Source organism: Genypterus blacodes, unplaced genomic scaffold (assembly GCF_046128005.1).
Source record: "Genypterus blacodes isolate CSIRO-AG114 ecotype Tasmania unplaced genomic scaffold, CSIRO-AGI_Gbla_v1 ptg000093l_1, whole genome shotgun sequence".
Lineage (NCBI taxonomy): Eukaryota > Metazoa > Chordata > Actinopteri > Ophidiiformes > Ophidiidae > Genypterus > Genypterus blacodes.
In genome coordinates, this window is record NW_027466897.1 from 565,736 (window position 1) to 587,272 (window position 21,537).

Consider the following 21,537-nt stretch of genomic DNA (forward strand, 5'->3'; position numbering starts at 1 on the left):
CTGTCAATCAAATCACTGGAGAATTTATGTTAATGTGCTGGGCGGGGACCTGGCCCACAACAACTGTTTAGGTTCCAATTTGACTCTTTATATGTGACTGTACAGTAGAAATAAGATTTATGTTTAAACAAACCAATACGCTCGCAATTTACTATTCAAACCAACCAAAATATATAAAGACTTATTGAATTATCTTGTGCTTTTCAGCCTGATAACAGTTAGCTGGTGTGTGATCAGGCCAACAGTACTGAGTAATGTGGCTTATTTAAGACTACCAAAATTAATCTCACCATCTTTTCCACACAATTTCCCTATTTATTTCTAGTCATCAATCATGTACATAAACACTTTCCTATGTATCAATATTGTGCAAACAGTGTGTGTTTGTGTGTTTGTCTTTTACAGTTCACACTCTGATGTGCATGTCTCTTCTAAAGTGACAATGTCCCGTCCATTTTGATAACAGCCAACCTCACCCGAGCTGTTTTTACACCGTAGCTCCTGTAGCATCACGTGTGTGTGTTATTGTGCTGCCTGTGCGTGATCAGGCTCTGCAGATTTAAAACCCCGTCCTCCCTTTCTCCACTCTTAGCAACTTATCCCTTCCTCATCATGATCTCATTTTCATTCCAGTAGATGAATGGTTCTCTGGCATTTTGTCATTCTGCATAATAGAGCCTCATAAATCTTTAGGGTTTCTCAGCCAAAGTTATGCACATAAATTCCTGGATAGTGTCCCATGTAAATTTAATATGTTAGTTTGACATTCCAAAGTTCCCTCAGCGGCTTCATCTTCCCATCTTTGCTGTAGGTATCTAAGTGGACTTTCAGGTGAAAACCCTCCCGTTGCCATGGCCTCAGCCCAGAGCAGGGAGCGTCTCGCTGCTCTGAAGCAAGCCCTGCGAGCTTTGGCCTTCAATAAGCAGGTACTGTATATTTTAGTGTGATCGAAATTGAATTATCTAATTAATTATCTGCCTCAAGATTAAAATGATCTGTCAGCGAGCCATATGTCAAGTGTGACCCGATGTGAAGGACAGGATGTCGATATATGCAACAGCATACATGATATTCACAGTACAGCCTGTCCTGTACTCCAACCTGCGTGTACAGTGCATCCATGTTCCCAGCACATTATCGGCTTCTATTCTTAGATTCCCAGTCAGCATCTGTCAGCAGTAAATGACCACCATCTCACCTTTTAATCCAGCAGCAGTCAATACACGCAAGCAAGGGAAGAAGGGTGGGGGGGCTGTCTGTTCACAAGTGCATCCTGAGAGGATTGGGACAGGAATAAGGCCAGAGATAGTGGTATTATCAGAGGGTGCTAGTGTCCACTGGACGAGGAAGAGTAGAAGGGACTGAAGAAGCAACGGGAGAGTGGGAGTGATAGACCACCCATTGGTCTCTGTCTAAGCTCTCATCATGGGATGTCTCCTAGTCCAGACCCAAAGGTCAGTCATCATTAACACTCCCTATCGCTCTTTTTCTCTCACTCGCCCCCTTTCTTCTCTTTCCTAAGTGGGGGTGGGGGCGGATGGAGGGGTGGCTCTGTGTATAGAGTGTCAGACAGAGACTAATGCATGTGTTTATCTCCCAGATATCAGCTCCAATATCCTGCCCTGTGAGGACACATGCACAGGCGTAGATGTGGACACACAAACGCACGCTCTCAGAGGTTGTGAGGGTCCGCGCTGTGTGGGTAATGGGGTATTCCATTAAGCGTCCTCTACTCAAGGGCAGAGAGGAAAGGAGGAGGAGGAGGATGAGGAGTAGGATGGGAGAGTAGGATAGAGTAAGGGAAGTGTGGGAATGGGGGTCAGGGGGTTGAGTTAAGGGAGGAAAGATGGAAAGGATGATCACTCCAAAGAAACTTAAACGAAAAGGATAAATATCTCTCTCTCTCTCTCTCTCTCTCTCTCTCTTTCTCTCTCTCTCTCTCTGGCAGGAGGTTGATTCAATGTTTACATTGCTGTCCGCTGTGCTCCATGTTGGGGATCTGCGCTTCACCGCATTGACAGATGCCGATACAGCCTTCCCTTCTGACCTGCAGCTGCTGGACAGAGGTCAGCACCTGTGTCACATGACCTGGCTCCCCCTGTGGTGGTGGTGGTGGTAGTGGTGGTTGAAGGGTGGTGTGGGAGGAATCGCGACTATTCCCCATCAATTTGAGGTCCTTTAGCTCTTCCAGTATTTGCTTTCAACAGCCCTGTTTGCTCCGCTTTGGAGTTGTGCTTGGCACTGTGCCAGCTCAAGCCACAGGCCACACAATCACCTGTTTGGTAAGCCCCCCATATTTGGCCAAAACGTAACCATGGTGATGAGCGATCCCTTCCGCTCTCCATGAATCACACATGTACGCACACACACTGCCGGTATTGACGTCCGTGTTTCCTCTCTTTCTCGCTCTCGCTCATTATGCAACCACACATGTGCTCCTGTGACCCCTGACCCTGGGGGAGACGGTAAACAAATGACATCAGCGCTGCGACGGGAAAGAGCCGGTCGTTGTCAGGGCGATGTGATGTCATGGCTGGTGATGGTAGAGAGGGGATTCTGGATTCTATCGGTTGTTTATGGATTCTGCCCAGAAATCCACTGATGAGTAACTGCTGCCAGCACTGCTGATCGATTAAACAGGGATGAGCAGTAGCAGAGGTTCTGCTGATGATCAGATTGTGTTGTCACACCAAGGCCCTCCCTCTACACAGCACTATGATATTTTTGTCACGAAATTTGGTGATTGCTTTGATTTTCTTCCATTTTCATTCAATTTCCACACAAACTACCTGGTGCCTCATTTTGTTCTGCCAGAAAATCAGGTTTCAGGCTCAACAATCCATGATGAAATAAAATGAAACAGGATACATTATCTGTTTTTTTATGTGGAGATACTTGGAACACACACACCGGTGAGCCTGTCAGTAACTACACATTCTGTGTAGACACGAACCAAAAGATGTGTGTCTCAGAGGTATAATGTTATGTATATTTGATTAGATTTTGCTGTTTTGTCCACAGTTGCTGGGTTGCTGCAGGTGTGTTCCAGCGACTTAGGCGCCGCCCTCACATCAGATGTTCAGTACTTCAAAGGTATTCTGTTGCTACAGCTTGGCTCTCCCTGTCCCCCATTAACAGATTCACTCCGCCACAACACTGCTGGACTGAATTTACTGATAACCAAATATAGACCAAAAACCCCACCAGAAACTCTGAGCTTGAGTCGTGTCAGGCTTTTGTTTGTGCTTATGAGCTTCAGATTAAAATCAAGAACACGTGCAGCATACCATCAAGTGGAATTGCCAGAATTTGTTGTTCCCCTTCTATGTCAGGTGACATGATTACTCGGCGCCACACAGTGGAGATGTCCGAGCAGTACAGGGACCAGCTGGCCAAGGCCATTTACGGACGCCTCTTCAGCTATCTGGTTAACAGTATCAACGACTACCTACACGGACAAGATGAGAGCATCGGGTATAGATGTTTGAGTCTCTGTCTCTCTCTCTCTCTCTCTCTCTCTCTCTCTCTATTGTGTGTGTGAGAGACCCTGTGTCTAAGCATGCATTATTAGTGCGCATGTGTATGAATGTGCGCCTATGGATGTTCAGCCGCCTGAAGAATGTCTGTGGAATCCCAGGGGGCTGATAACTGTTATCACAAACACACACACTCACTCAAGGCCTTTGACATAACTATGATGTCGCTACGACAACACAATATCTACCTTTAATAGGACGTTTACATTGTATGTCATGCACAAATAAACAGGCACGTGAACGGTAATGTGAAAAGATTTGAACTACATTGTCGAGATGAAGGACACACACACGTAAACACACTCAGAAACATCTAGGTGGAGGCCAGAGGATCCTTGATCTTGTTGATGTTATTGAGTCTTATCACACTCCGTCAGATAACCCCGGCCATATCTTCTGGAATGTGTTTATGTTTCACCCTGTGTCCACACCAGCCACAGAATGCAATAAATGCATCAGCCGCACACATGCCACACCCGCTCCAGATATGTTATTCCAGACATACACACACACACACACACACACACACACACAGTACACACATATGAGACGTCTCAAACACACTCTTGCACTACGTCTGGAATAATAGTGTTCTGTATTAAACACATGTGTCGTGTCTGTGTGTGTTCCCCTTCCTCTCCCAGTGATCCGGCCTTAGAAATCGGGATCCTGGACATCTTTGGGTTTGAGGAGTTTCAGCGGAATGGATTTGAGCAGGTGCGGTAGTATCACATTCTATTACTTTGCACTAGTCGCATAACGGCATAGAACACATCAAGGTTATTTCTGCTCTTCGCTGTGAGCTTATCTTTTCTCCCTATTCAAGCCCAAATTCTGTGTCGCATTCAGGGATTGACGTCACCCCCAATGCCGCCCTGAGCTATTACCATCTCTCTCTGAATGTCATACAAATATGTTTTTTTATTCAAACAGAACTTCATCACATTCTCAAAATATTAGCGATTGTTATCTGTTCTGGCCCCTGACGTTTCCGTGTGTCATGAATGAATTGACGTATGTGCCGGGTGGCTCGCTGTGGCGTGATTTCCGACTGTCCTCAGATGAACCGAGCGGCGACACAATGACTGCCTGTGTGTGAGCTAGTAGAGTATTAGGCAGCTTGAACCCCATCTGCGTATGTGTGTGTGATGTGTGTGAGTTTGTGTGAATGTGTGAGTGTATGTGTGTAGATGGGAAGATCCGCTTGTTTTCAGAATCATTGTTAAATGTGTGTGTGTGTGGTGTCATTGCAGCGGGTACAGTGTATATCATGCGCCGCTCAGCTGGCTGTAAATCTGCTATATCCGCGGCGAGCATGCACAGTGTGTATATCACAGCATGTGAGTGTGTGTGGTCTGCAGGTGTAAATCAAGTGTTTATTCTTGCTTACCCGCGGCTTACCTATTCCCTCCTGGGAACTCACACTTCCCTCTAAGCTTTTATCAAGACCAGTGCGTGTATCTGTTTTCGTGTGTGTGCGTGTGTGCGCGCGCGTGCGTGTGTATGCGCGCGCGGCTTTGCCATTTGCGTGTATGTGACGGGGATGTTTGTGGATTTGCCCTCTCCTCTGTAGTTCTCTAATCCAAGCTGAAGAGAGGGATTGTGTGACCTTTCTTCCTCAGGTCACAGGGAGAGCTAAAGGAGACACACCAGCAGGCAAAGAAGGGAGTTGGCTAATGAAAGAGAGAGAGTGTGTGTACCTTTTAGCATATGCTGGCAGTGCCCCCCTCCCTCCCAGCCTGTTAAATGACACCCTGCTCTAATCACTAAATCACATACATTGCACACACACACACACACACACACACACACACACACACACACACACACACACACACACACACACACACACACAAACATTACAAACAAGAGAGGGAGGGAGAGGCTGGATAAACACGATCATCTCTTACAGTAGATGCGTGAGCAGTAGTGACAAACAAGCCCACACACTCCGATGTGTTTGTACACACATGCGCGCAGGCAGAACGACATGTACACAGGCACGCCTCGCATGCACAGCGTGATCGGGGTCATTAGTGCCGCCCGGCCTTGTTAATTAGAGCTGTGTTTGTTAACGGTGTGTTGTACCTTCTCAGCGCTTTGCTAATGAGCTAACTCAATCAACCACCTGCTGGGACTGAGCCTTTAATGGACTAGACGAGCTCCTAAGACAAAGAGTAGACAAACATCGCCGGGAGAAAAACAGAGCTGCAACCCATGAGCAACCACACCTCTAGATCAGCATTTCTTAAGCAGCGGGCAGTGAGCCAAAAAGTGGATGGCAGGTTGTTGTTACTGGATGGCGCAATAGTGCCCTGTTTGTAAACAACATCAAGACCTGCCTGATGGTTATGAATAATGTAGCTACATCCATCAAAAGCCAAACCAATTGAGTTTTATTTTAACCAATTTATTTGTCCACGGTCGACCTCGACACTTGTGCGTCATTTCTAAGTTAGATTTCTAAAATGAGGTTAGAAGAGATGAATGCATCCTATCTTTGGTTGCAACCTCACATATTCAGGCACATTCACTTATCTGCTGAAAAACCTTTAAAAAACACCTCATCTGCCACTCCCCCCTCTCATACACACACACACACACACATACACATAAAGCCTTGGCGTGTGAAAGGTTTTGCCCTGCTGCACATTGTTTTTGTCGTGCAATTTCAGGGCCACTACAATCAGGAGCATAAACCCAGGACGTTGACCTTACACAAACCAAGAGGCAGAGGCGTAGCACCGGCAAAGGCAGGCAATTTCCTGGGGCCCCATACTGAGACGGGGCCCCAGAGGGGCAATGACACATCTGCTGAAACCCCCTTTATATCTTCGATCAGCAATGTTTATTAAATGACGTGTCTGAAACCCCCCTACAGGGCCCCGATTCCTTCAACTCTAATTTATTTGATTACTCAGTTTTGTTTTTCTATTACTAGCTGCGTTTTTAAATGTTATTTCTGAATTTCTATTTTTCTACAAGTCTCATGTTTTATTGTTGTTCTTGCAGGGGTTTCAGAGACCCTTTTTTTTTTCCATCCTCTCACAAACAAATCTATCAGAGTGTACATGTACAGAGCATCCATGTGTGATTTTATTTTAAAAGGTCGACGTCATTAAATCCAGGCACACTGAGTCACTGGTTTGTAAAATAAATAAATATACTGTATGTATTTAGATGTAAAATGTCACATTCAGTGTAGGAGTGGATTCAGTTAAAGCAGGTTGGCAGAGTTTGTTGTTTGTTCTACTATAAATTCACGAAAAATGGCATTTGATCACAAGGAAGACTTGTGGCTGTGCTCTGATTGGTAGCCAGTGATCGGTGAGGACGATGTAGAGGGATGTCCCAGTGTACCTTACACGGGGGGAGTCCCTGTGTAGGAGTCTCGTAATGTGGAGGGCCGTGTTTACGACTTGTCAGTTATGCCCCATTTACTTCACCGTTGGTGGCACAGCTGTGTGTAGATTGTGTTATGCATTTAGATGCTTCCTAAACAAACATTTGCCAGTGTATGTCTGAGCTACCTTGTGTTTATAGCTTGACGGCTGAGTCCAAGTGTGTGTTGTTTGTGTTCCAGCTGTGCGTGAACATGACCAACGAGCGGCTGAGGCTGTATGTCTCTGAGGTGCTGTTCCAGCAGGAGCAGGCTGAGTGTCTGCAGGAGGGCATCGCCATGGAGACCCCACGCTCCCCTGGCAACCAACCAGCTGTTCTGGACTTCTTTCTCCAGGTACGTTGCTGGTTCAGACCGGTCCAATCCAGTCTGCTGAGACGGGCTCTCCTGATGTGCACACAGCTGTGAACACACGCAGAGCTTTGACAAAAGCTTTGAAACCCCAGGGACAATTTCCTCTCTTCAAAATTCAAATTGTTTTTCACTTGCAGCATGAAGAGACTGACTTCAGCAAAAGAATCACTCCTTCACTCCTTCTGTTTGCTTGTGTTTGAAGTTTCAGAACTGAGATAGCAGTTATGTGAAAAATTTTGGTTTTATTACTTAAAAGAACGGTTAGGCCGATTGAATACACGGTCATAACATTAGGGAAATTAACTGGTTTGGAATAAATCTATATAAATACAGTAGTATAACACTCAACATGATTGAGAGTGTATTGAATCCAGGTCTGTATTCCAGCGATCTTGACGTGTTTAGTCTAAATGAAAGAACAGTCAACATTTTTAGCATTTTTGAAAGATTTTAACATTTTTAACATTTAATTAAAAGTGCCTCAAAAAGTTTAATAACAGAAAATGTAACAAAAGAAAAATGAATCGCAATTCAACAATAGAACATGATGAAACCTCTGTTAGAGCTCTAATTTATTCAGCTCTTTCAAAGTGAAAGTGAAGTCACAGTGGGCGATTCCATTTGGTCAACGCCCCTGTAGCACTTTAACCTGCCTCAAAGCAAATACCTCCCATGTGGTCACCAAAAGTATCGCAAGGAAATAACTGAATTCTTTTTAACATGGCTGACACATAAATAACACGTGAGCATCTGTGTGTGTGTGTGTGTGTGTGTCCAGAAGCCTCAGGGACTGTTGAGTGTGGTAGATGAGGAGAGCCAGAGCCTGCGGCCAGCAGAGCAGACACTTTACAAGAGGCTGTCGGCCCAGCTGGACTCCAACCCAACCCTTGGCCTCTCTCTGACCACCAAGGACGGCAACGGAAACCCCCCGCCCAAAGACCAGGGACCGGCCTTTACTGTCAGCCACTATGCCGGACAGGTCAGTCTGCTGCACAAAGTGTGTTTGCACAGGGTTTGCCGTGAAGCGTTCGAGTGCATCAGACACACACACAGTTCAGCACAATTCATGACACAGACACATGAGTAAAATCAGCTGGTTTCCAAGAACAAATGTCATCTCTTCCTTGAGTCAAGGTAGTAGTTAGCTTTCTGTTTTAGTTAAATAATCATCACAAACACAAAAAAACAAATTAAAGATATTCTAAAATACACTTAACAATAATGTTCAATTGTAACATACAAATACAAATATAGAGAATGTGTGTGGTAACTACCTCACAGTATATAAATGAATATACAAGTTTATCTGAATGTCCCTGTATGGTTTTGTTTTTTTTTGCTAGATTTCATATGACCTCACAGGATCACTCATAAGAAACAAGGACTCCCTCCCGCAGAATCTCTTGTTTACAATGAAGTGTAAGTACCCATCACTTAACTGAATAACACACATGAGCACATTGAGGCGAAGAAACACATCGGGTCACAAAGAGACACTCTTGTCTAAACTAATGGCTAACAAAACCACTCTTTCACTGTTTCATCCCGTATGCAGCAGACAGCAGCATCAGTGTGTGTATATTGTCTATAGAAGGTGCCAGATGTGGGGTGTTGTGGTTAACGGGGACACAGGCCGCCGTTGTGCGAGTGCCAGGCTGGCCGTGCGTCCAACGGCCTAATTGCCATAATTTCCATGATGAGGCTAATCTTCTAAAGGCTAACCCTTCACTCACACTTGGCCGTTGTCCCTTCATCTGACGGACTCGATACCTCGCCGCCTTTCATCAGCGCACACGCCACGGCGTCCTCGCCCCAAACATGTGTACACAAACAGAGGCACACAAGGTTAATAGGAACCCGTTTCACACATTCAGCGGCCTCATTCCCCCTCCTGTTTGGGTTTATTGTTGGGGTTGGGGGGGCACGTGGGGGGCAGAGTATGTAAGGCTATAGTCTGGTCGTGGTTGATGATTGCTATAAATGAAAAGACAATTACTCTTGGTGTAATTACTGTGAGTAATTAAGCCTCTAAAATGAGTCTGCTGTTTGTTTTTTCTTTCTCAGTTTGCCTTGCTGCCTCTCTCTCACACACACACACACAGACACACACACGCCCACATTCACACACATGTTGTTTGGCTCTCTGAATGAGCTCATTGTTGTTGTGGACCATGTGTTGGTGAGTGGCTGGTCCACCCCCGCTTGGTGACTGTTTACATCGGGCCTAACTGATTCCTCTTTCCCTACTTCTTTGTATCCCCCCGTCTTTTCTTCCTCCACGTCTGTCCAAACCCTCCTCCTCATTCCCCTCCACCCCTTCTCTCCACCAATGCCTTTCCTCCTTTTCACCCTTATTTTCCTCCCTCTGTGTGTATGTGTATTGTCCCTGGCAGCCAGTGAGAGTGTGTTACTGCAGCAACTCTTCCAGTCCAAGCTGACTCAGACTGGTTCCCTGGTGCCGGCGCCCCAGGGTCGCTTGGGGCTACGGGGGCCTAAAGCTGCCATGCTGCTCCACAGGATGCCATTGGTTTCCCCTGACACTACCAGTGCCGCCCCCCACCCACCCAGGAAGTACCACGACCTTACAAAGGTACAGGACATCAGTCACCGCCTGGCAAATGTTTCATGAAGCACCTCACAGCACTGATCTCATTGTTGGCTTGTAAATATGGCTTTGGCTCTTAGGGACAATGAGTCCATACAGCCCAGTGGTTAAAACAACATACATTGTTGTTGCTTGTTGGCTTCTAAAACCCATTACACAACTTACGGGAAATCACAAGTGGAAGGAACACAGTCGGAACGTGACACAGTCGATGAAAAGCTGGGTACTTGGAAATCTGCCTGCTGTGCCGATCAATGGAAAAACAGTGAGAATGTATTTAGGGAAGAACAGTCTAATTCAGGCTCCTTCCCACCATCGGGCTATATATAAACCTGTGGGAATTGGTTTGTGTGGCTGTTCCAAGAGAAAGACCCTCCATAAACATGTGCACATACACACACACACACATTTGACGATCTTGATAATCATCAAGCTCGTCACATCTACCCAGTGTTTCATACCGGTGCATGTGTGTGAGTAAGAAGCATTGCAGGTTGTGTGAGCTCCTGTTGGGTCCTGCACGGCAATCGCTGTGGCTCATTAGCCACCTAGAGCAGACGCTTACACAAGCAGCCTTATGATTTAACATGAAGTAGCTTTGCTGTGTTACATTGAGTATTAAGGTAAACAGCAAATGGAATGGGCGGAGCCGGGCCATTAAGCGCATGAGACACATTAAAGGGGACTGATGGGAGCATGGCCCAGTGGGACTCTGGGAATTGCACATAAATTAAAAACAGCATCCAAGACAACATTATTTTAATAATGTGTTCATGTCCTGTTAAAGCCATGCAGCCTTATTTTGTGCCAACATGTGATGATTAGAGCCTGGATTCTTTTATGGGTGTTTTCAGTGTTATAGATGAGCAGCCAGCCACTGTTTCCTCCTCATTGTTTCTGTCATCATCAGATCCTGAAGAAGAAGGGGGTGAGCTCCTTCATCCAGCGTCTGGAGAGGTGTGGTCCCATCACAGTGGGTGTCCAGCTGAGGGTGAGTCCCCTTAGAGATGGAATCCTGTTGGCCCTCTGTCCGTAGACGTTAAGTTTAATTCTCTCTGCAAAATCAAAACTGGTGAAATTGTGAATAAAATGTAGAATGTTGCTAGAAAACCCATCATCTTGGTCATATTATGCATCTCCCCTGAGTGAAAGTCAGACAGTGTTCTAAAAACTCAATTTACACCTTAACTTAGACAGAACAAGTTTCACTTGACCTTTGCCAGTTATTACCGAATTATTTGTAAATGACCTAAATCTGTTACAATTGTTTGTCCCAAAGGTCTTGACCCTAATCAGGCTCTCGTTTTGCACACACCCTCTTCCTTAAGATAACAACACACCCAACGACCCGAGGCTACCAAAATGAATAATGATATAAAGTAACCATATTCTGTTCTAGAACTGTTGCTCTACCAATAAGATTGCAAAGGCAGTTGAGTATGTTTACCAGCAGACTTGTCAGAGAGCAGTTTGATGTCTGCTAGTTGTACGCGGCGGTTGAAGCGTGGCTCAGGGCCGCGGCGGCTTTAGATTGAATGAGCCCAGTGTGTTGCACAATCAGAGCTGTGGGCTTGTGGTCGACGGGTTCCTCAGGGAATGGCAGGGAAGGAGAGAGTGGGCTGAAGAATGATGCTGTACCAAGCCAAGCATGAAGCCCTCCACATGAATGAATGAACAATGAACAACAGCCACTGTGTGCCGTGCACACGCATTTTTGTGTGTGTGCATGGGTGCGTTTGGAGGTGGAGTGAAGGACGGCACTGACGTTAAAGAGACAAGGGGCGAGGTGTTGAGAACTGCACTTTTGGATTTGTAGAGCATAGAATGACGTCAGTTTGGGGCAAGAAACAGATGTGTATGTGTGTTTGCGTGTGTGTTTGTGGGACTTGGATGCAGAGCATCTGTGAATTTGGTGTTTTGAAGAAAAGCTCTCACACTCACACACCCTTGGAGAGAGCAAAGAGCTCTTTGTGTTTTGCTTCCTCCAGAGGCAAAACACTCCCCGAAAAATCAGACCACTTTGTTAGACACACAAGGTGATCTCACTCCGGCCGCTGTGCTTCACTGGCCAGAGTAATGACATCAAAAGGAAGGCGCCTCAGTATGCGCTGGTTACTGTACACAGCAACAAGAACAGCCACAGGGTTGGACCAAATAAAAAAGTAACAATGCTTCAAGAGCTCAGCAGTCTGTCTACTCAAACTACTTATGATACTACTGTGTACTGCAAATGTAAAAATAACTGCATACTGTGTGGCCTCTGTCTGCATCTAATCCCCTTTCCCTCTTCCTCTCGTAGAACTCGCTGTCAGAGATGATGAGTAAGCTGCAGGCTTGCACTCCCCACTTTGTGGAGTGTGTGCGCCCCAACAACAGCGGTCATCCCGACAGCTTTGACAGCTTCCACGTGTCCACCCAGCTGCAGTACATAGGGGTGCTTGAGATGGTGCGCATGATCCGTTATGGGTATCCTGTCCGCCTGCCCTTCCCCGCCTTCCTCAGCAGGTCAGTGCAAACGGAGCAGAGCTGCAACTATCCTAACTCATTCTCTGAAGTTAGAGTCCTTCCCTCTGTGTGACGCTACACACTGAGCTCAGTCATTAGTTGATACAGTGCAAAAATCTGTCAGCCTCCTCTTCATGGGAAAAGCCATAAGCTCTCTCTCTCTCTATCTCTCTCTCTCTCTCTCTCTCTCTCTCTCTCTCTCTTTCTCTCTCTCTCTCTCTCTCTCTCTCTCTCTCTCTCTCTTTCTCTCTCTCTCTCTCACTCTCTCACTCCCAGCAGGTCACTGTGATCTGTGTCAGATCTTACATGACAATGCGTGCAGGTCAAGACAAAGTGAGCCCAAAGCTTTACAGCGTGTGGCGTGTCTGCGTCTGCAAATGAATGCAGGAGCGTACACACTCCTCACCGTCACATTAACGCTGACAGGTCACAGCGGCGTTGGCAACACAAAGTGAGCTTTGAAGCACTTTTTTAGGGTATGATGGTGGTCTACTCCAGCTGATGAATGCCACTATCACATTTCCTGTGTCAGCCTGACACACAAACACTCGCACACACACAAGCTCAGACACATTTGAGTCAATTGTGTGTAAGGTCTCCGTGTCCCTCACGTTAATCTTCATCATTATCTCTCTCTACCGCCCCATATTCCTGCTCTCCCCTCACTTTGTTCATGGCTTTCTTGCAACTTAGATCCCTGTTCCCCACTTATATTTCTACCTTTTTTTCCCTTTTTGTTTAACAAAGGAGGAATGACATGTTCCTGTCACCTATCTCTCCTTTGAGAGTGAGGATCTACCTTCCTCTCTCTCCTCTTGCTCTCCCTCTCTCTTTCTCAGTCTCTCTCTCTCTGTCTGGATAGAATGTGAACATTCTGCGGTATAATGGATGTGATGTGGAAACAAGCGGTCCTACTGACCCTCCTCAAACGTTTACACTATTCTCCTGTAAACATCATCATATCGCCATTTTTCTTCAAGGTCATTTACTTCAGGACGCACATGCACACACTGTTTACATTCGGTTTGAAGTTTGGCCTCGACAAAAAACACCTCATGTCTTCAACTTTAAGATTCAATGAGATTAAACTAAAACATGTTATATGTTGTGTCACAGTTTATCATGAATACGATGTCTTAGAATATGCAGTTGTCAGTATTGCGTCAGTATTTTAACAAATGCAAACAAAAGGACAGGAGCTGTAAACAGGAAATAGCTGTAATCTCTGTATCTAAAGCTACATGCATCTGTATAAAATGGACTAATGTTGCATTTTCCCTATTCAGATGAATTTTTAATGAATAAATGTATGTATTTCTACATCTAGCGTGACACTAGTTGCTCCTAATATTGAGCTTCCCTGAGCGCAACACCGCTAAATCACAATCTCTCCTCACAATCCGCAGCCGTACTGAGCCACTTTGCATTTACGTCTCAGTCGCTGATGTTATGACAGTGCGGCGCTAATATTGGCGGGGAGTCCATCTTTAACTAACAAAGACTCGGAGCGTATAGAAATCTGCAGGCGGTGAGCTAGAGGCGCCCCGCAGGACGCCGGGAAAGTTTGAAGACGCGGCGCTTTTACAATATCCTTCGTATCTCACGCCGAAAGCAAAGCAGACACGTTGTTCACAATACAGGTTTTGAATGGATTCTGTAGGACTGGGAGCATGTCGAATGATGAAGTGAATCCAATATAGATTGTAGCGTAGTCATTCCCTAAGCTGCTACCAGGGCCTTTGTGTTCCTGATGGATGTACCTTGTAGAGCCTGCCGTCTCATTGTTCAAGCTGTAATTGAAAGATTCCCAGTGCGGCTTTTGCGGGCTGCTGTTTATTAAGCCTGTCTGTGTGTACGCGTGTGTGTGTGTGTGTGTGTTTGAATACGCCAGTGTGTTATTGTATGCACGTGTATTATTGGGCGTACTTGGGTGTATCATCTCTGTGTTGGACGTTGGTTTCCTCCACAGATAAATGGACTTCCTCAAAGGTCAGATGGTCACAGTGTGGGGGGCAAGTTGCTGAGATGGGTAAAGATCAGTGTGTGAGGGTAAAAGTGTGTGTGTATGTGCCTGTTTTTCCATGGATTTGTCACATGTACAGTAGGTTGAGGTTCCTGTACAGTAATAGTGACGTTACTCTTTCGATTTAACAGGGGAACAACTTCCTGTTTGAGTGATAACACTTCTATTTACATGCTCACTATACATTTCAGTAAAATGTACGCATGAATGTAAATAGGAGGATTCTGTCACTCACCTCGTGTACATGACTCGTTAATCAGTTCACAAGGGGAAGTGAGCCAGGTGGGGACACGCATGCACAGAATGCTGACACTGTCTGTACGTCACCATTGTTTACATGCTGAAGGAAGCTGACGTACGTTCACACACTCTCAGTCTGTTATCAGTTCTGATCTGATTGTGGAGTTTACTCTATGGTTGAAAAAAATTGTTTATTGGGTTAATTGTAGCAAGATCGAAGTTCTACCGTGAATGTAAGCGTCACGCGTGCGTTTGTCACAGGTCTGATCAAAAGATAAAACGCGCCGCGAGGCCTGGACGATCACAAGGTCGGGGCAAGGTGACCGTGTCTGGGGCTGTGTGTAAAGCAGAGTGGGAGAGGGCCAAAAAATGTGTGCATGCGTGCGCGTGTGTGTGTGTGTGTGTCTGATGCTTTAGTAAGGTTCCAGAGAGACGGATGAAGGCAGTGCTGTGTGTATGTGATAAGAAGGCTGTCATATCACACACACTGACACTCCAGATCAATGCGTTCTGTTAGAGGATGTTATTAAAAGAAAGTGCATCTTGGCACACAAATAGCAACTTCATGCTTAATATGCAACACAGTGAAATGCACACACACACACACACGCACTCTGCCGGTGCTCTATGTGATTCAGTGTGAGTGTGTTTTTGTGTTTGAGTACCATGTGTCTCTCTATTTAACGTGTGTGTGTGTATGTGTGTGTGCCTGCGTTCTGCTTCTGTTTATACCTCAAAGCCATGTTTACTTTAAGATACAGAGAGAAGGCTACCACTCACAAAGACTCCATTCAGCCCAGCCCAAGTGCCATTCATATCTCTCTCCCGCTCTCGCTCCCTCTCTCCCTCCTCTCTCTCTCTCTCTCTCTCTCTCTCTCTCTCTCTCTCTCTCTCTCTCTCTCTCTCTCCTCTTCTGGGCTCGGCACAGACGGAGCCAGTGAATGAACACAGCTTTGGCCATGGAGGAAGCCGCTGCATGGTGGGGGTGGGCGGCCACGCTGCTGTCTCCTCACAGAGCTCTTTCACATTCAATTCCTCATTCTTTCCTCGTCCTGCCGCCTCTTCACCATTTTCTGCTGCCCGTCTTCTTATCCTCCTCCTGCCTCCTCTGTCATCCTAATCTTCGCCTTCTGTAATTTTTCTCTCTTTCTCATTCAATGTCTTCCCCTTTTTCCCTCTCTGCTTCTCTCATTCCCTCTCTCACACACATACACACACACACACACACACACACACACATACCATCTCAGTTTCATTCCGTTTCATATTCTCTTTTCTCTCTTCATTTGTCACTCTTTCAAAAAAAGGCCTCGGCCCCTGACTAATCAAAATGACAGGCCTATAAATCAACCCTTGATCTTCGAGGTTGCTATATCCTCATAAACACAAACATACCAGTGTGTGTGCGCAATCACACACACACACCTAGTGGAGCAATGCCACTACAATCAAGTCATAGTGACCGCCTGAAGCCAATTACATTAGTGTGTCTTGGTAACCAGAGTGATTTATGAGGAAATCTATTTTACTGTTGCTTTTATTTGTCTTTTATGATAGACTATGTGTTTTGTAGCCAGGTTTATTTTCTGCCAATGTGTAAGGTCAAATACTACGACTTGAACCTTGCTTCTGTAAATCTCCTCTCCATGGGTGCTGCTTCCATAGCCAGGAAGTGGCTGAGGAAGAGGCATCAGTGTGTATTCATAAAACATGTCACAAATGCAGCCCACTCACTTATAGATCATATTTTTATATGACTTGTTCCAAGTGGGTCCCCATTTCCTCCATCTGATGGATAAATACAGACATTTGTAGGCTATTAAGGTACCTAAGGAAGACTTTCCATCATTCCAAACTGTACATATGCCCGCTTTGGGTCAAACCCCTTGACTAAGCAAAGCCAATGGGCATTCAGGGTATGACAACTGAAGGTTTGTCTGATTGATGGGAGCATCTTTGAAGAGGGATTGAGTGATTTAAATTCCGGCCACATCGCTTTTATTGCTTTTGTGATGCTCAATAACACTGGTCACTGATGGCCCTTTGGTCACGTCGAGCCATGTTGGTGCCTAACGTGTCCTGTAGCCCTCCATTTAAACTCTTATCAAAGACGCTATTTCACCTCTTTGCGTCCACATGAAGCCCCCCTTGGGTCTTGTAAAAAACGGGGACCATCGTTGGTTTTCATATCCTCATAGGAGAGGTCGTGGGTTTACAGAGTTCCTTTGTATTTTATGGGCCTACAGGGACAGCCGGTGCTGTCTGCTGGACTGGTATTACCATACAGAGAGAGGGTTAGGGAGAGTTCAGCCAGGCTCCACTCCTGCAAATCAAACACATCCCACATTCACACACACACTTGTTCACTATAGACAGCACAAGTGGTTTATGTTTCCAGCTTGTTATATTTGCTCCAGTTATCAGACACGTGATGTCATCGGCTGGCCCCGCCTCCCATTCATGACAGAGCAGAGCGTTTAACTGGCAACATGCTGTGGGCAACTAAAGGAAGGATGACTGCTAAGTTTGACAAGATTATCCAAAATATTTTTAGTTGAGGAGTTTTCAGAACTTTTTAAAGACAGCCCATGCCTCTGCCAAGGCCGAACAAGCAACAAGTATGTCCTAATGGATTATTTTAAAGTTGATCTAATGCGTTTGTGACAAAGTTTCCCCCTGTGTGTCACTCACAATAACTACTTTGTGAACTTGAAATTTTCAAATTATTTGGGTCAGATTGAAGTTTGAAGCTGTGACCTTTGACCTGTAAGTGAAGCATGCTAACCAATACACCATCATGCAGAGGCGAAACAACTGCAGCATCTATGCCGTACTCACTTAATTAATTTGTCATTTGTCAACTGTTTAACTGTTGATAGCCTGTCATGGGTTAAATATTCCAGCAGAGAGATTGGTGTATAACTGACAAAAATATGTTAAAATGCCGTACATCCCAAACCATGACCTCCTTGGCAGAGGTAAAAAGTTGACTAAGCAAGTTTAGTGCCATGTTTGCGTTCAAACAGCTCTTGATATTGTAACTGCTACAGTTTGTCCTCCCCCCTGTGAGCTGCTTAGGCGTTCCCCTGGAACAGCTGGGAGGTTAAAGGCTCAAGGGCCCTTCAGCAATAACTGCATGTTTGCTGTGACATTTTCCCATCTGGTCCTGGCATTTAGATCATCAATCTTCCATTCCTAAGCGTGACACGACTGTTGCCCAGTACCTTATTACCTCATTTTTACTTTTTAAATCAAACACATGAATACTGTTTTCATGCAACATTATGGACAAATGTTTTACATCTGTCTGCATTCATTCAAATGTTTTCCGTCCCATTGCACAAAAGGATTAATCTGGATGTTAGTTTAAATGACTCATCTATGACTTCACTAAATGCTTAATAGCTTTTGGGCCCCAATCTCTATTTATACACCTTATTCATTCATTCATCAGTCATCATTCACACCTTACACGCAGCAAACATGCTCGGCCTTGAGTTAAGGATTACATTTTCTCTTTCTTGCTCACTCTCTTTCTCCCACACCTTCCTTATACTCCCTCAAAACAAAACTTGCATCCAGCTAACCATTCAACAGTTGTCAAGGGCAACACCAATATGAACAGATGCTGTTTGGCTGGTCTACCCTATGACCTCGGTGACCTTTGAACCCATTGCTTCTGAAAAGAGGAGGAGGAAAGAGGAGGGTGCTGCTAGATGTCTCCACGTAAAATATCTAAATGTTTGTTGAGCACCAGCTTCCATATCCTCAGGCTCTGTGTCGCTCTTCTCTCTGTGTCTCAGGTACAAAGACCTGGTGGTCACCACTTTGGGAGACAAGAGGAAATGGTCGCCAGAGGAGAAATGTCGATCAGTTCTGCAGCAGTCCAAACTCCAGGGATGGCAGGTGTGTGTGTATGTGTGTGTGTGAGGGTTGGGGAGTGTGCATGCTCAGACTTCTCCCTAATCTCTGTCTCTTGTCTCTCCTTCTGACTCCATCAATAACAAAAGATTTGCCAAATGACTTAATCCCTGAAAGATCCCATGGAATCTTTGTCAACTTGGTCCAGCTGTCCCACCTCATCATCATTCTTCTCACACACACTCACTCACACACACACACACGGAGCAGCCTGGACCCCTCCACCCCTGTCTTTCCTGTCTGCCAGACTGCTGTTGTGTCTGAGAGTGTGTGACCCTACAGGTCACATCAGCTCCCGTCTCACACACGCATACACACTCCTTCACAATGCCTGGCAGACACCATTTCACACAGCTCTTAGTTACACACACACACCACACTCAGAAGTAGCATGTATAGGAATGAATAGTGTTGGTTTGTGGACATATGTCACCCCGTGGCCTGGTGCACCTGGGGAACACTGGCTCATGTCACCCCCCAAAACACCCTCTGTTCAGGAAGTGAATGCAGTGTGAACAAGCTCACCCACACCCCACACACACTCCACACCCACTTATTTCCATAGATCATTGATGCATGACTGCTTTCCCAGCACATCACACATCACTCACACACATCACAAGGTCTTCAAGCATCTCCCTTCAATTGAGGAATGTTCTAAAAAGTTATCTTAAAAATAGAATAATGCTTTGTGCCAATGTTTGATATGGACATTTGTGTGTGTGTATGTGTGTGTGTGTGTGTGTGTGTGTGTGTGTGTGTAGATGGGCAGTAGTAAAGTGTTTCTGAGATACAGCCAGGCCGACCAGCTCAACGACCGCTGCTACCAGCTCCACAGGAAGATCATCACCTGTCAGAAAGGTAAAACCCCCAACAACTAATCATTCCACACTCATGTCCTCATTGGTTTATGTGTGCATTTGGCGTGTTGGGGGGTCTTTGTCTCTCACACCTCTGCCGTCCTCTGTCGCAGTTGTGCGCGGCTGGCTCGCCCGGCGCCGCGTCCATCACAGGCTGACGCTACATCAGAAAGAAGAGTGCTCGGTGCAGCGATTCCTGCAGGGGGCAGAAGACATGGGGCTGCAAACCTACGACCAGCTGGTCATCCAAAATGCCTCCGACATCGCGCGAGAGAGCGACCGCCTGCGCTGCCATGGCAACAGCCTTGGCAACAGCCCGCCGCTTGGTGAGAGGCCTGAGCCAGTGGGCAAGGAGGAGGATCAGCCTGCGAGGAGGTAAGGAGCCAAAAACACGCCAAAGATGGCAGAAGTGGGGCAGCGTCTTCAAGCTGTGTAAATAAGATGCATTCTTTATTTTCCTTGTTTTAGTGCATTTTTGTTGACATTTGCCTCCATTCCAAATGATATTAATATATTCAAATCCACTTCATGTTATTTGGATGATGGACTCTACTGCACACATTATTCAGCCACTCTGGGTTCACATCTGACCCAAGCAGCACTTTTAAAACTCACCACAGTCGAGCACTTCGGCTTTTCTGAAGTATTATTTAGTCTGAAAAATGACAATCAGCAGTTATTGTCATTTACAGGATTTATGACCTTATGAAAGAATCATTTACCTTCATAAGTATGTATGCGTGTGCCTGCCTGCCTGCCTGTGTGTGTGTGTGTGTGTGTATGTGCCTGTGCGGCATGTGTTTGGTGATTAATGATGTCATTGTATCCCTGTGCGCCTCAGGCTTTTAATTGTGACTTTCATGATGGATAGTCAGATAATGAGCTGTCCCATCAGATTGTATTAGTATTGTGTTGCACCTATGGAATGGTATCCTTATCTCCACCTCAGCTCATTGTAACATAACATGTGGAATAATGCCAAGAGATGACGGTGGGAGACTGAGGGCCTCAATTAGGAGGCTTTGAAAAGGTTAGAAGAAGCTCTTTAGGCGTCCCTTTACAGCCTAAGCACTAAGTGTAATTAAGAAAAAAGCTGATTATGTGTACATACCAGTTTAGATTCCATTTATTGCTATGAGCGTGCTGTATAATATTATCTTCATAGCATCTCTATCAACATACGGAAGTGTATCCTTTGGTGATGATTACTTCCACTGTTGTTGTGACTTCTGGCATATCATAATCATGGTAGCTATTCTTTTATAGGGATTTATAGCCACGTTCATACACACATACAGTTTACAGTTACACATATACACTCATACTCCATCCACAATCATGAAAGAATGAATCATTAATGATCCAAATTATTTAATTAATAAAGATTGGAGAATTATTATATCTGTGGTTTTGCTTTTATGCTTCAGAACAGAACAAAATCTAGATTTTTCAGTTTCCCATTTAGACCTGCATGTGACTCCTCTGACCTTCTTTGCAGGGTCTTGGAGAAAAGTGGGAAATCCCATGAGGGTCCTGTCAACGGTAGCAATCGGGTTATTCGCCACTTCCGCTCCAGCTCAGTTCCTATCCCCATCGTCTTGGAAAACATGGCCCATTCTGCTGCCAGTCCATCCATCAAATCCGCCCTGCAGCAGGCGGCCTACAGCGCAGATGACGGGGCGGGCGGGGGAGGACTCTCCTCTCCTCGGAAGCAGCCTCCTCCCAAACCAAAGAGGGACCCAAACACTCGTCTGAGTGCGTCTTACGAAGCAGTTAGTGCAGGACTGATGCTTGCACCCAAAGAGAGCCCCACTCCAGAGGGCTGTGGTTCCCCAGCAGGAAGCCCCCCTAAATCCCAGTTGTCCCCCACAGACCCTGCAGGTATGTAACTACAGGCCTTTAGAAGATAGGGAGGCAGTAGCTCAGTGGGTAGAGCTTCCGCTTGGGAACCGGCGACGGTTCGAGCCCGTGCCGAGGTGCCCCTGAGCAAGGCACCGAACCCTCAATTGCTCCCCCCCTCTGCAAAGGGTGGTAATGTAATGTAATGTAAGTAGCTTTGCCAAAATGATCGTAATGTAAGATGCACATGCCTG

At 45.7% G+C, this 21,537-nt stretch overlaps 1 protein-coding gene across 1 annotated transcript in view; it reads left to right on the forward strand.

Moving 5' to 3' along the window:
• The window catches only part of myo16 (myosin XVI), a 68,171-nt gene that overhangs the window by 33,886 nt on the left and 12,748 nt on the right, over positions 1–21,537 (forward strand). Inside the window, exons 17-31 of the mRNA XM_076159174.1 lie at positions 812–926; positions 1,949–2,066; positions 3,022–3,093; positions 3,333–3,474; positions 4,181–4,253; positions 7,120–7,272; positions 8,069–8,269; positions 8,634–8,709; positions 9,684–9,880; positions 10,806–10,886; positions 12,195–12,400; positions 18,467–18,569; positions 19,349–19,445; positions 19,558–19,819; positions 20,943–21,325. Of these exons, the coding sequence (XP_076015289.1) occupies positions 812–926; positions 1,949–2,066; positions 3,022–3,093; positions 3,333–3,474; positions 4,181–4,253; positions 7,120–7,272; positions 8,069–8,269; positions 8,634–8,709; positions 9,684–9,880; positions 10,806–10,886; positions 12,195–12,400; positions 18,467–18,569; positions 19,349–19,445; positions 19,558–19,819; positions 20,943–21,325 (2,279 nt within the window). The remainder of the gene's footprint in view (positions 1–811; positions 927–1,948; positions 2,067–3,021; positions 3,094–3,332; positions 3,475–4,180; positions 4,254–7,119; positions 7,273–8,068; positions 8,270–8,633; positions 8,710–9,683; positions 9,881–10,805; positions 10,887–12,194; positions 12,401–18,466; positions 18,570–19,348; positions 19,446–19,557; positions 19,820–20,942; positions 21,326–21,537) is intronic.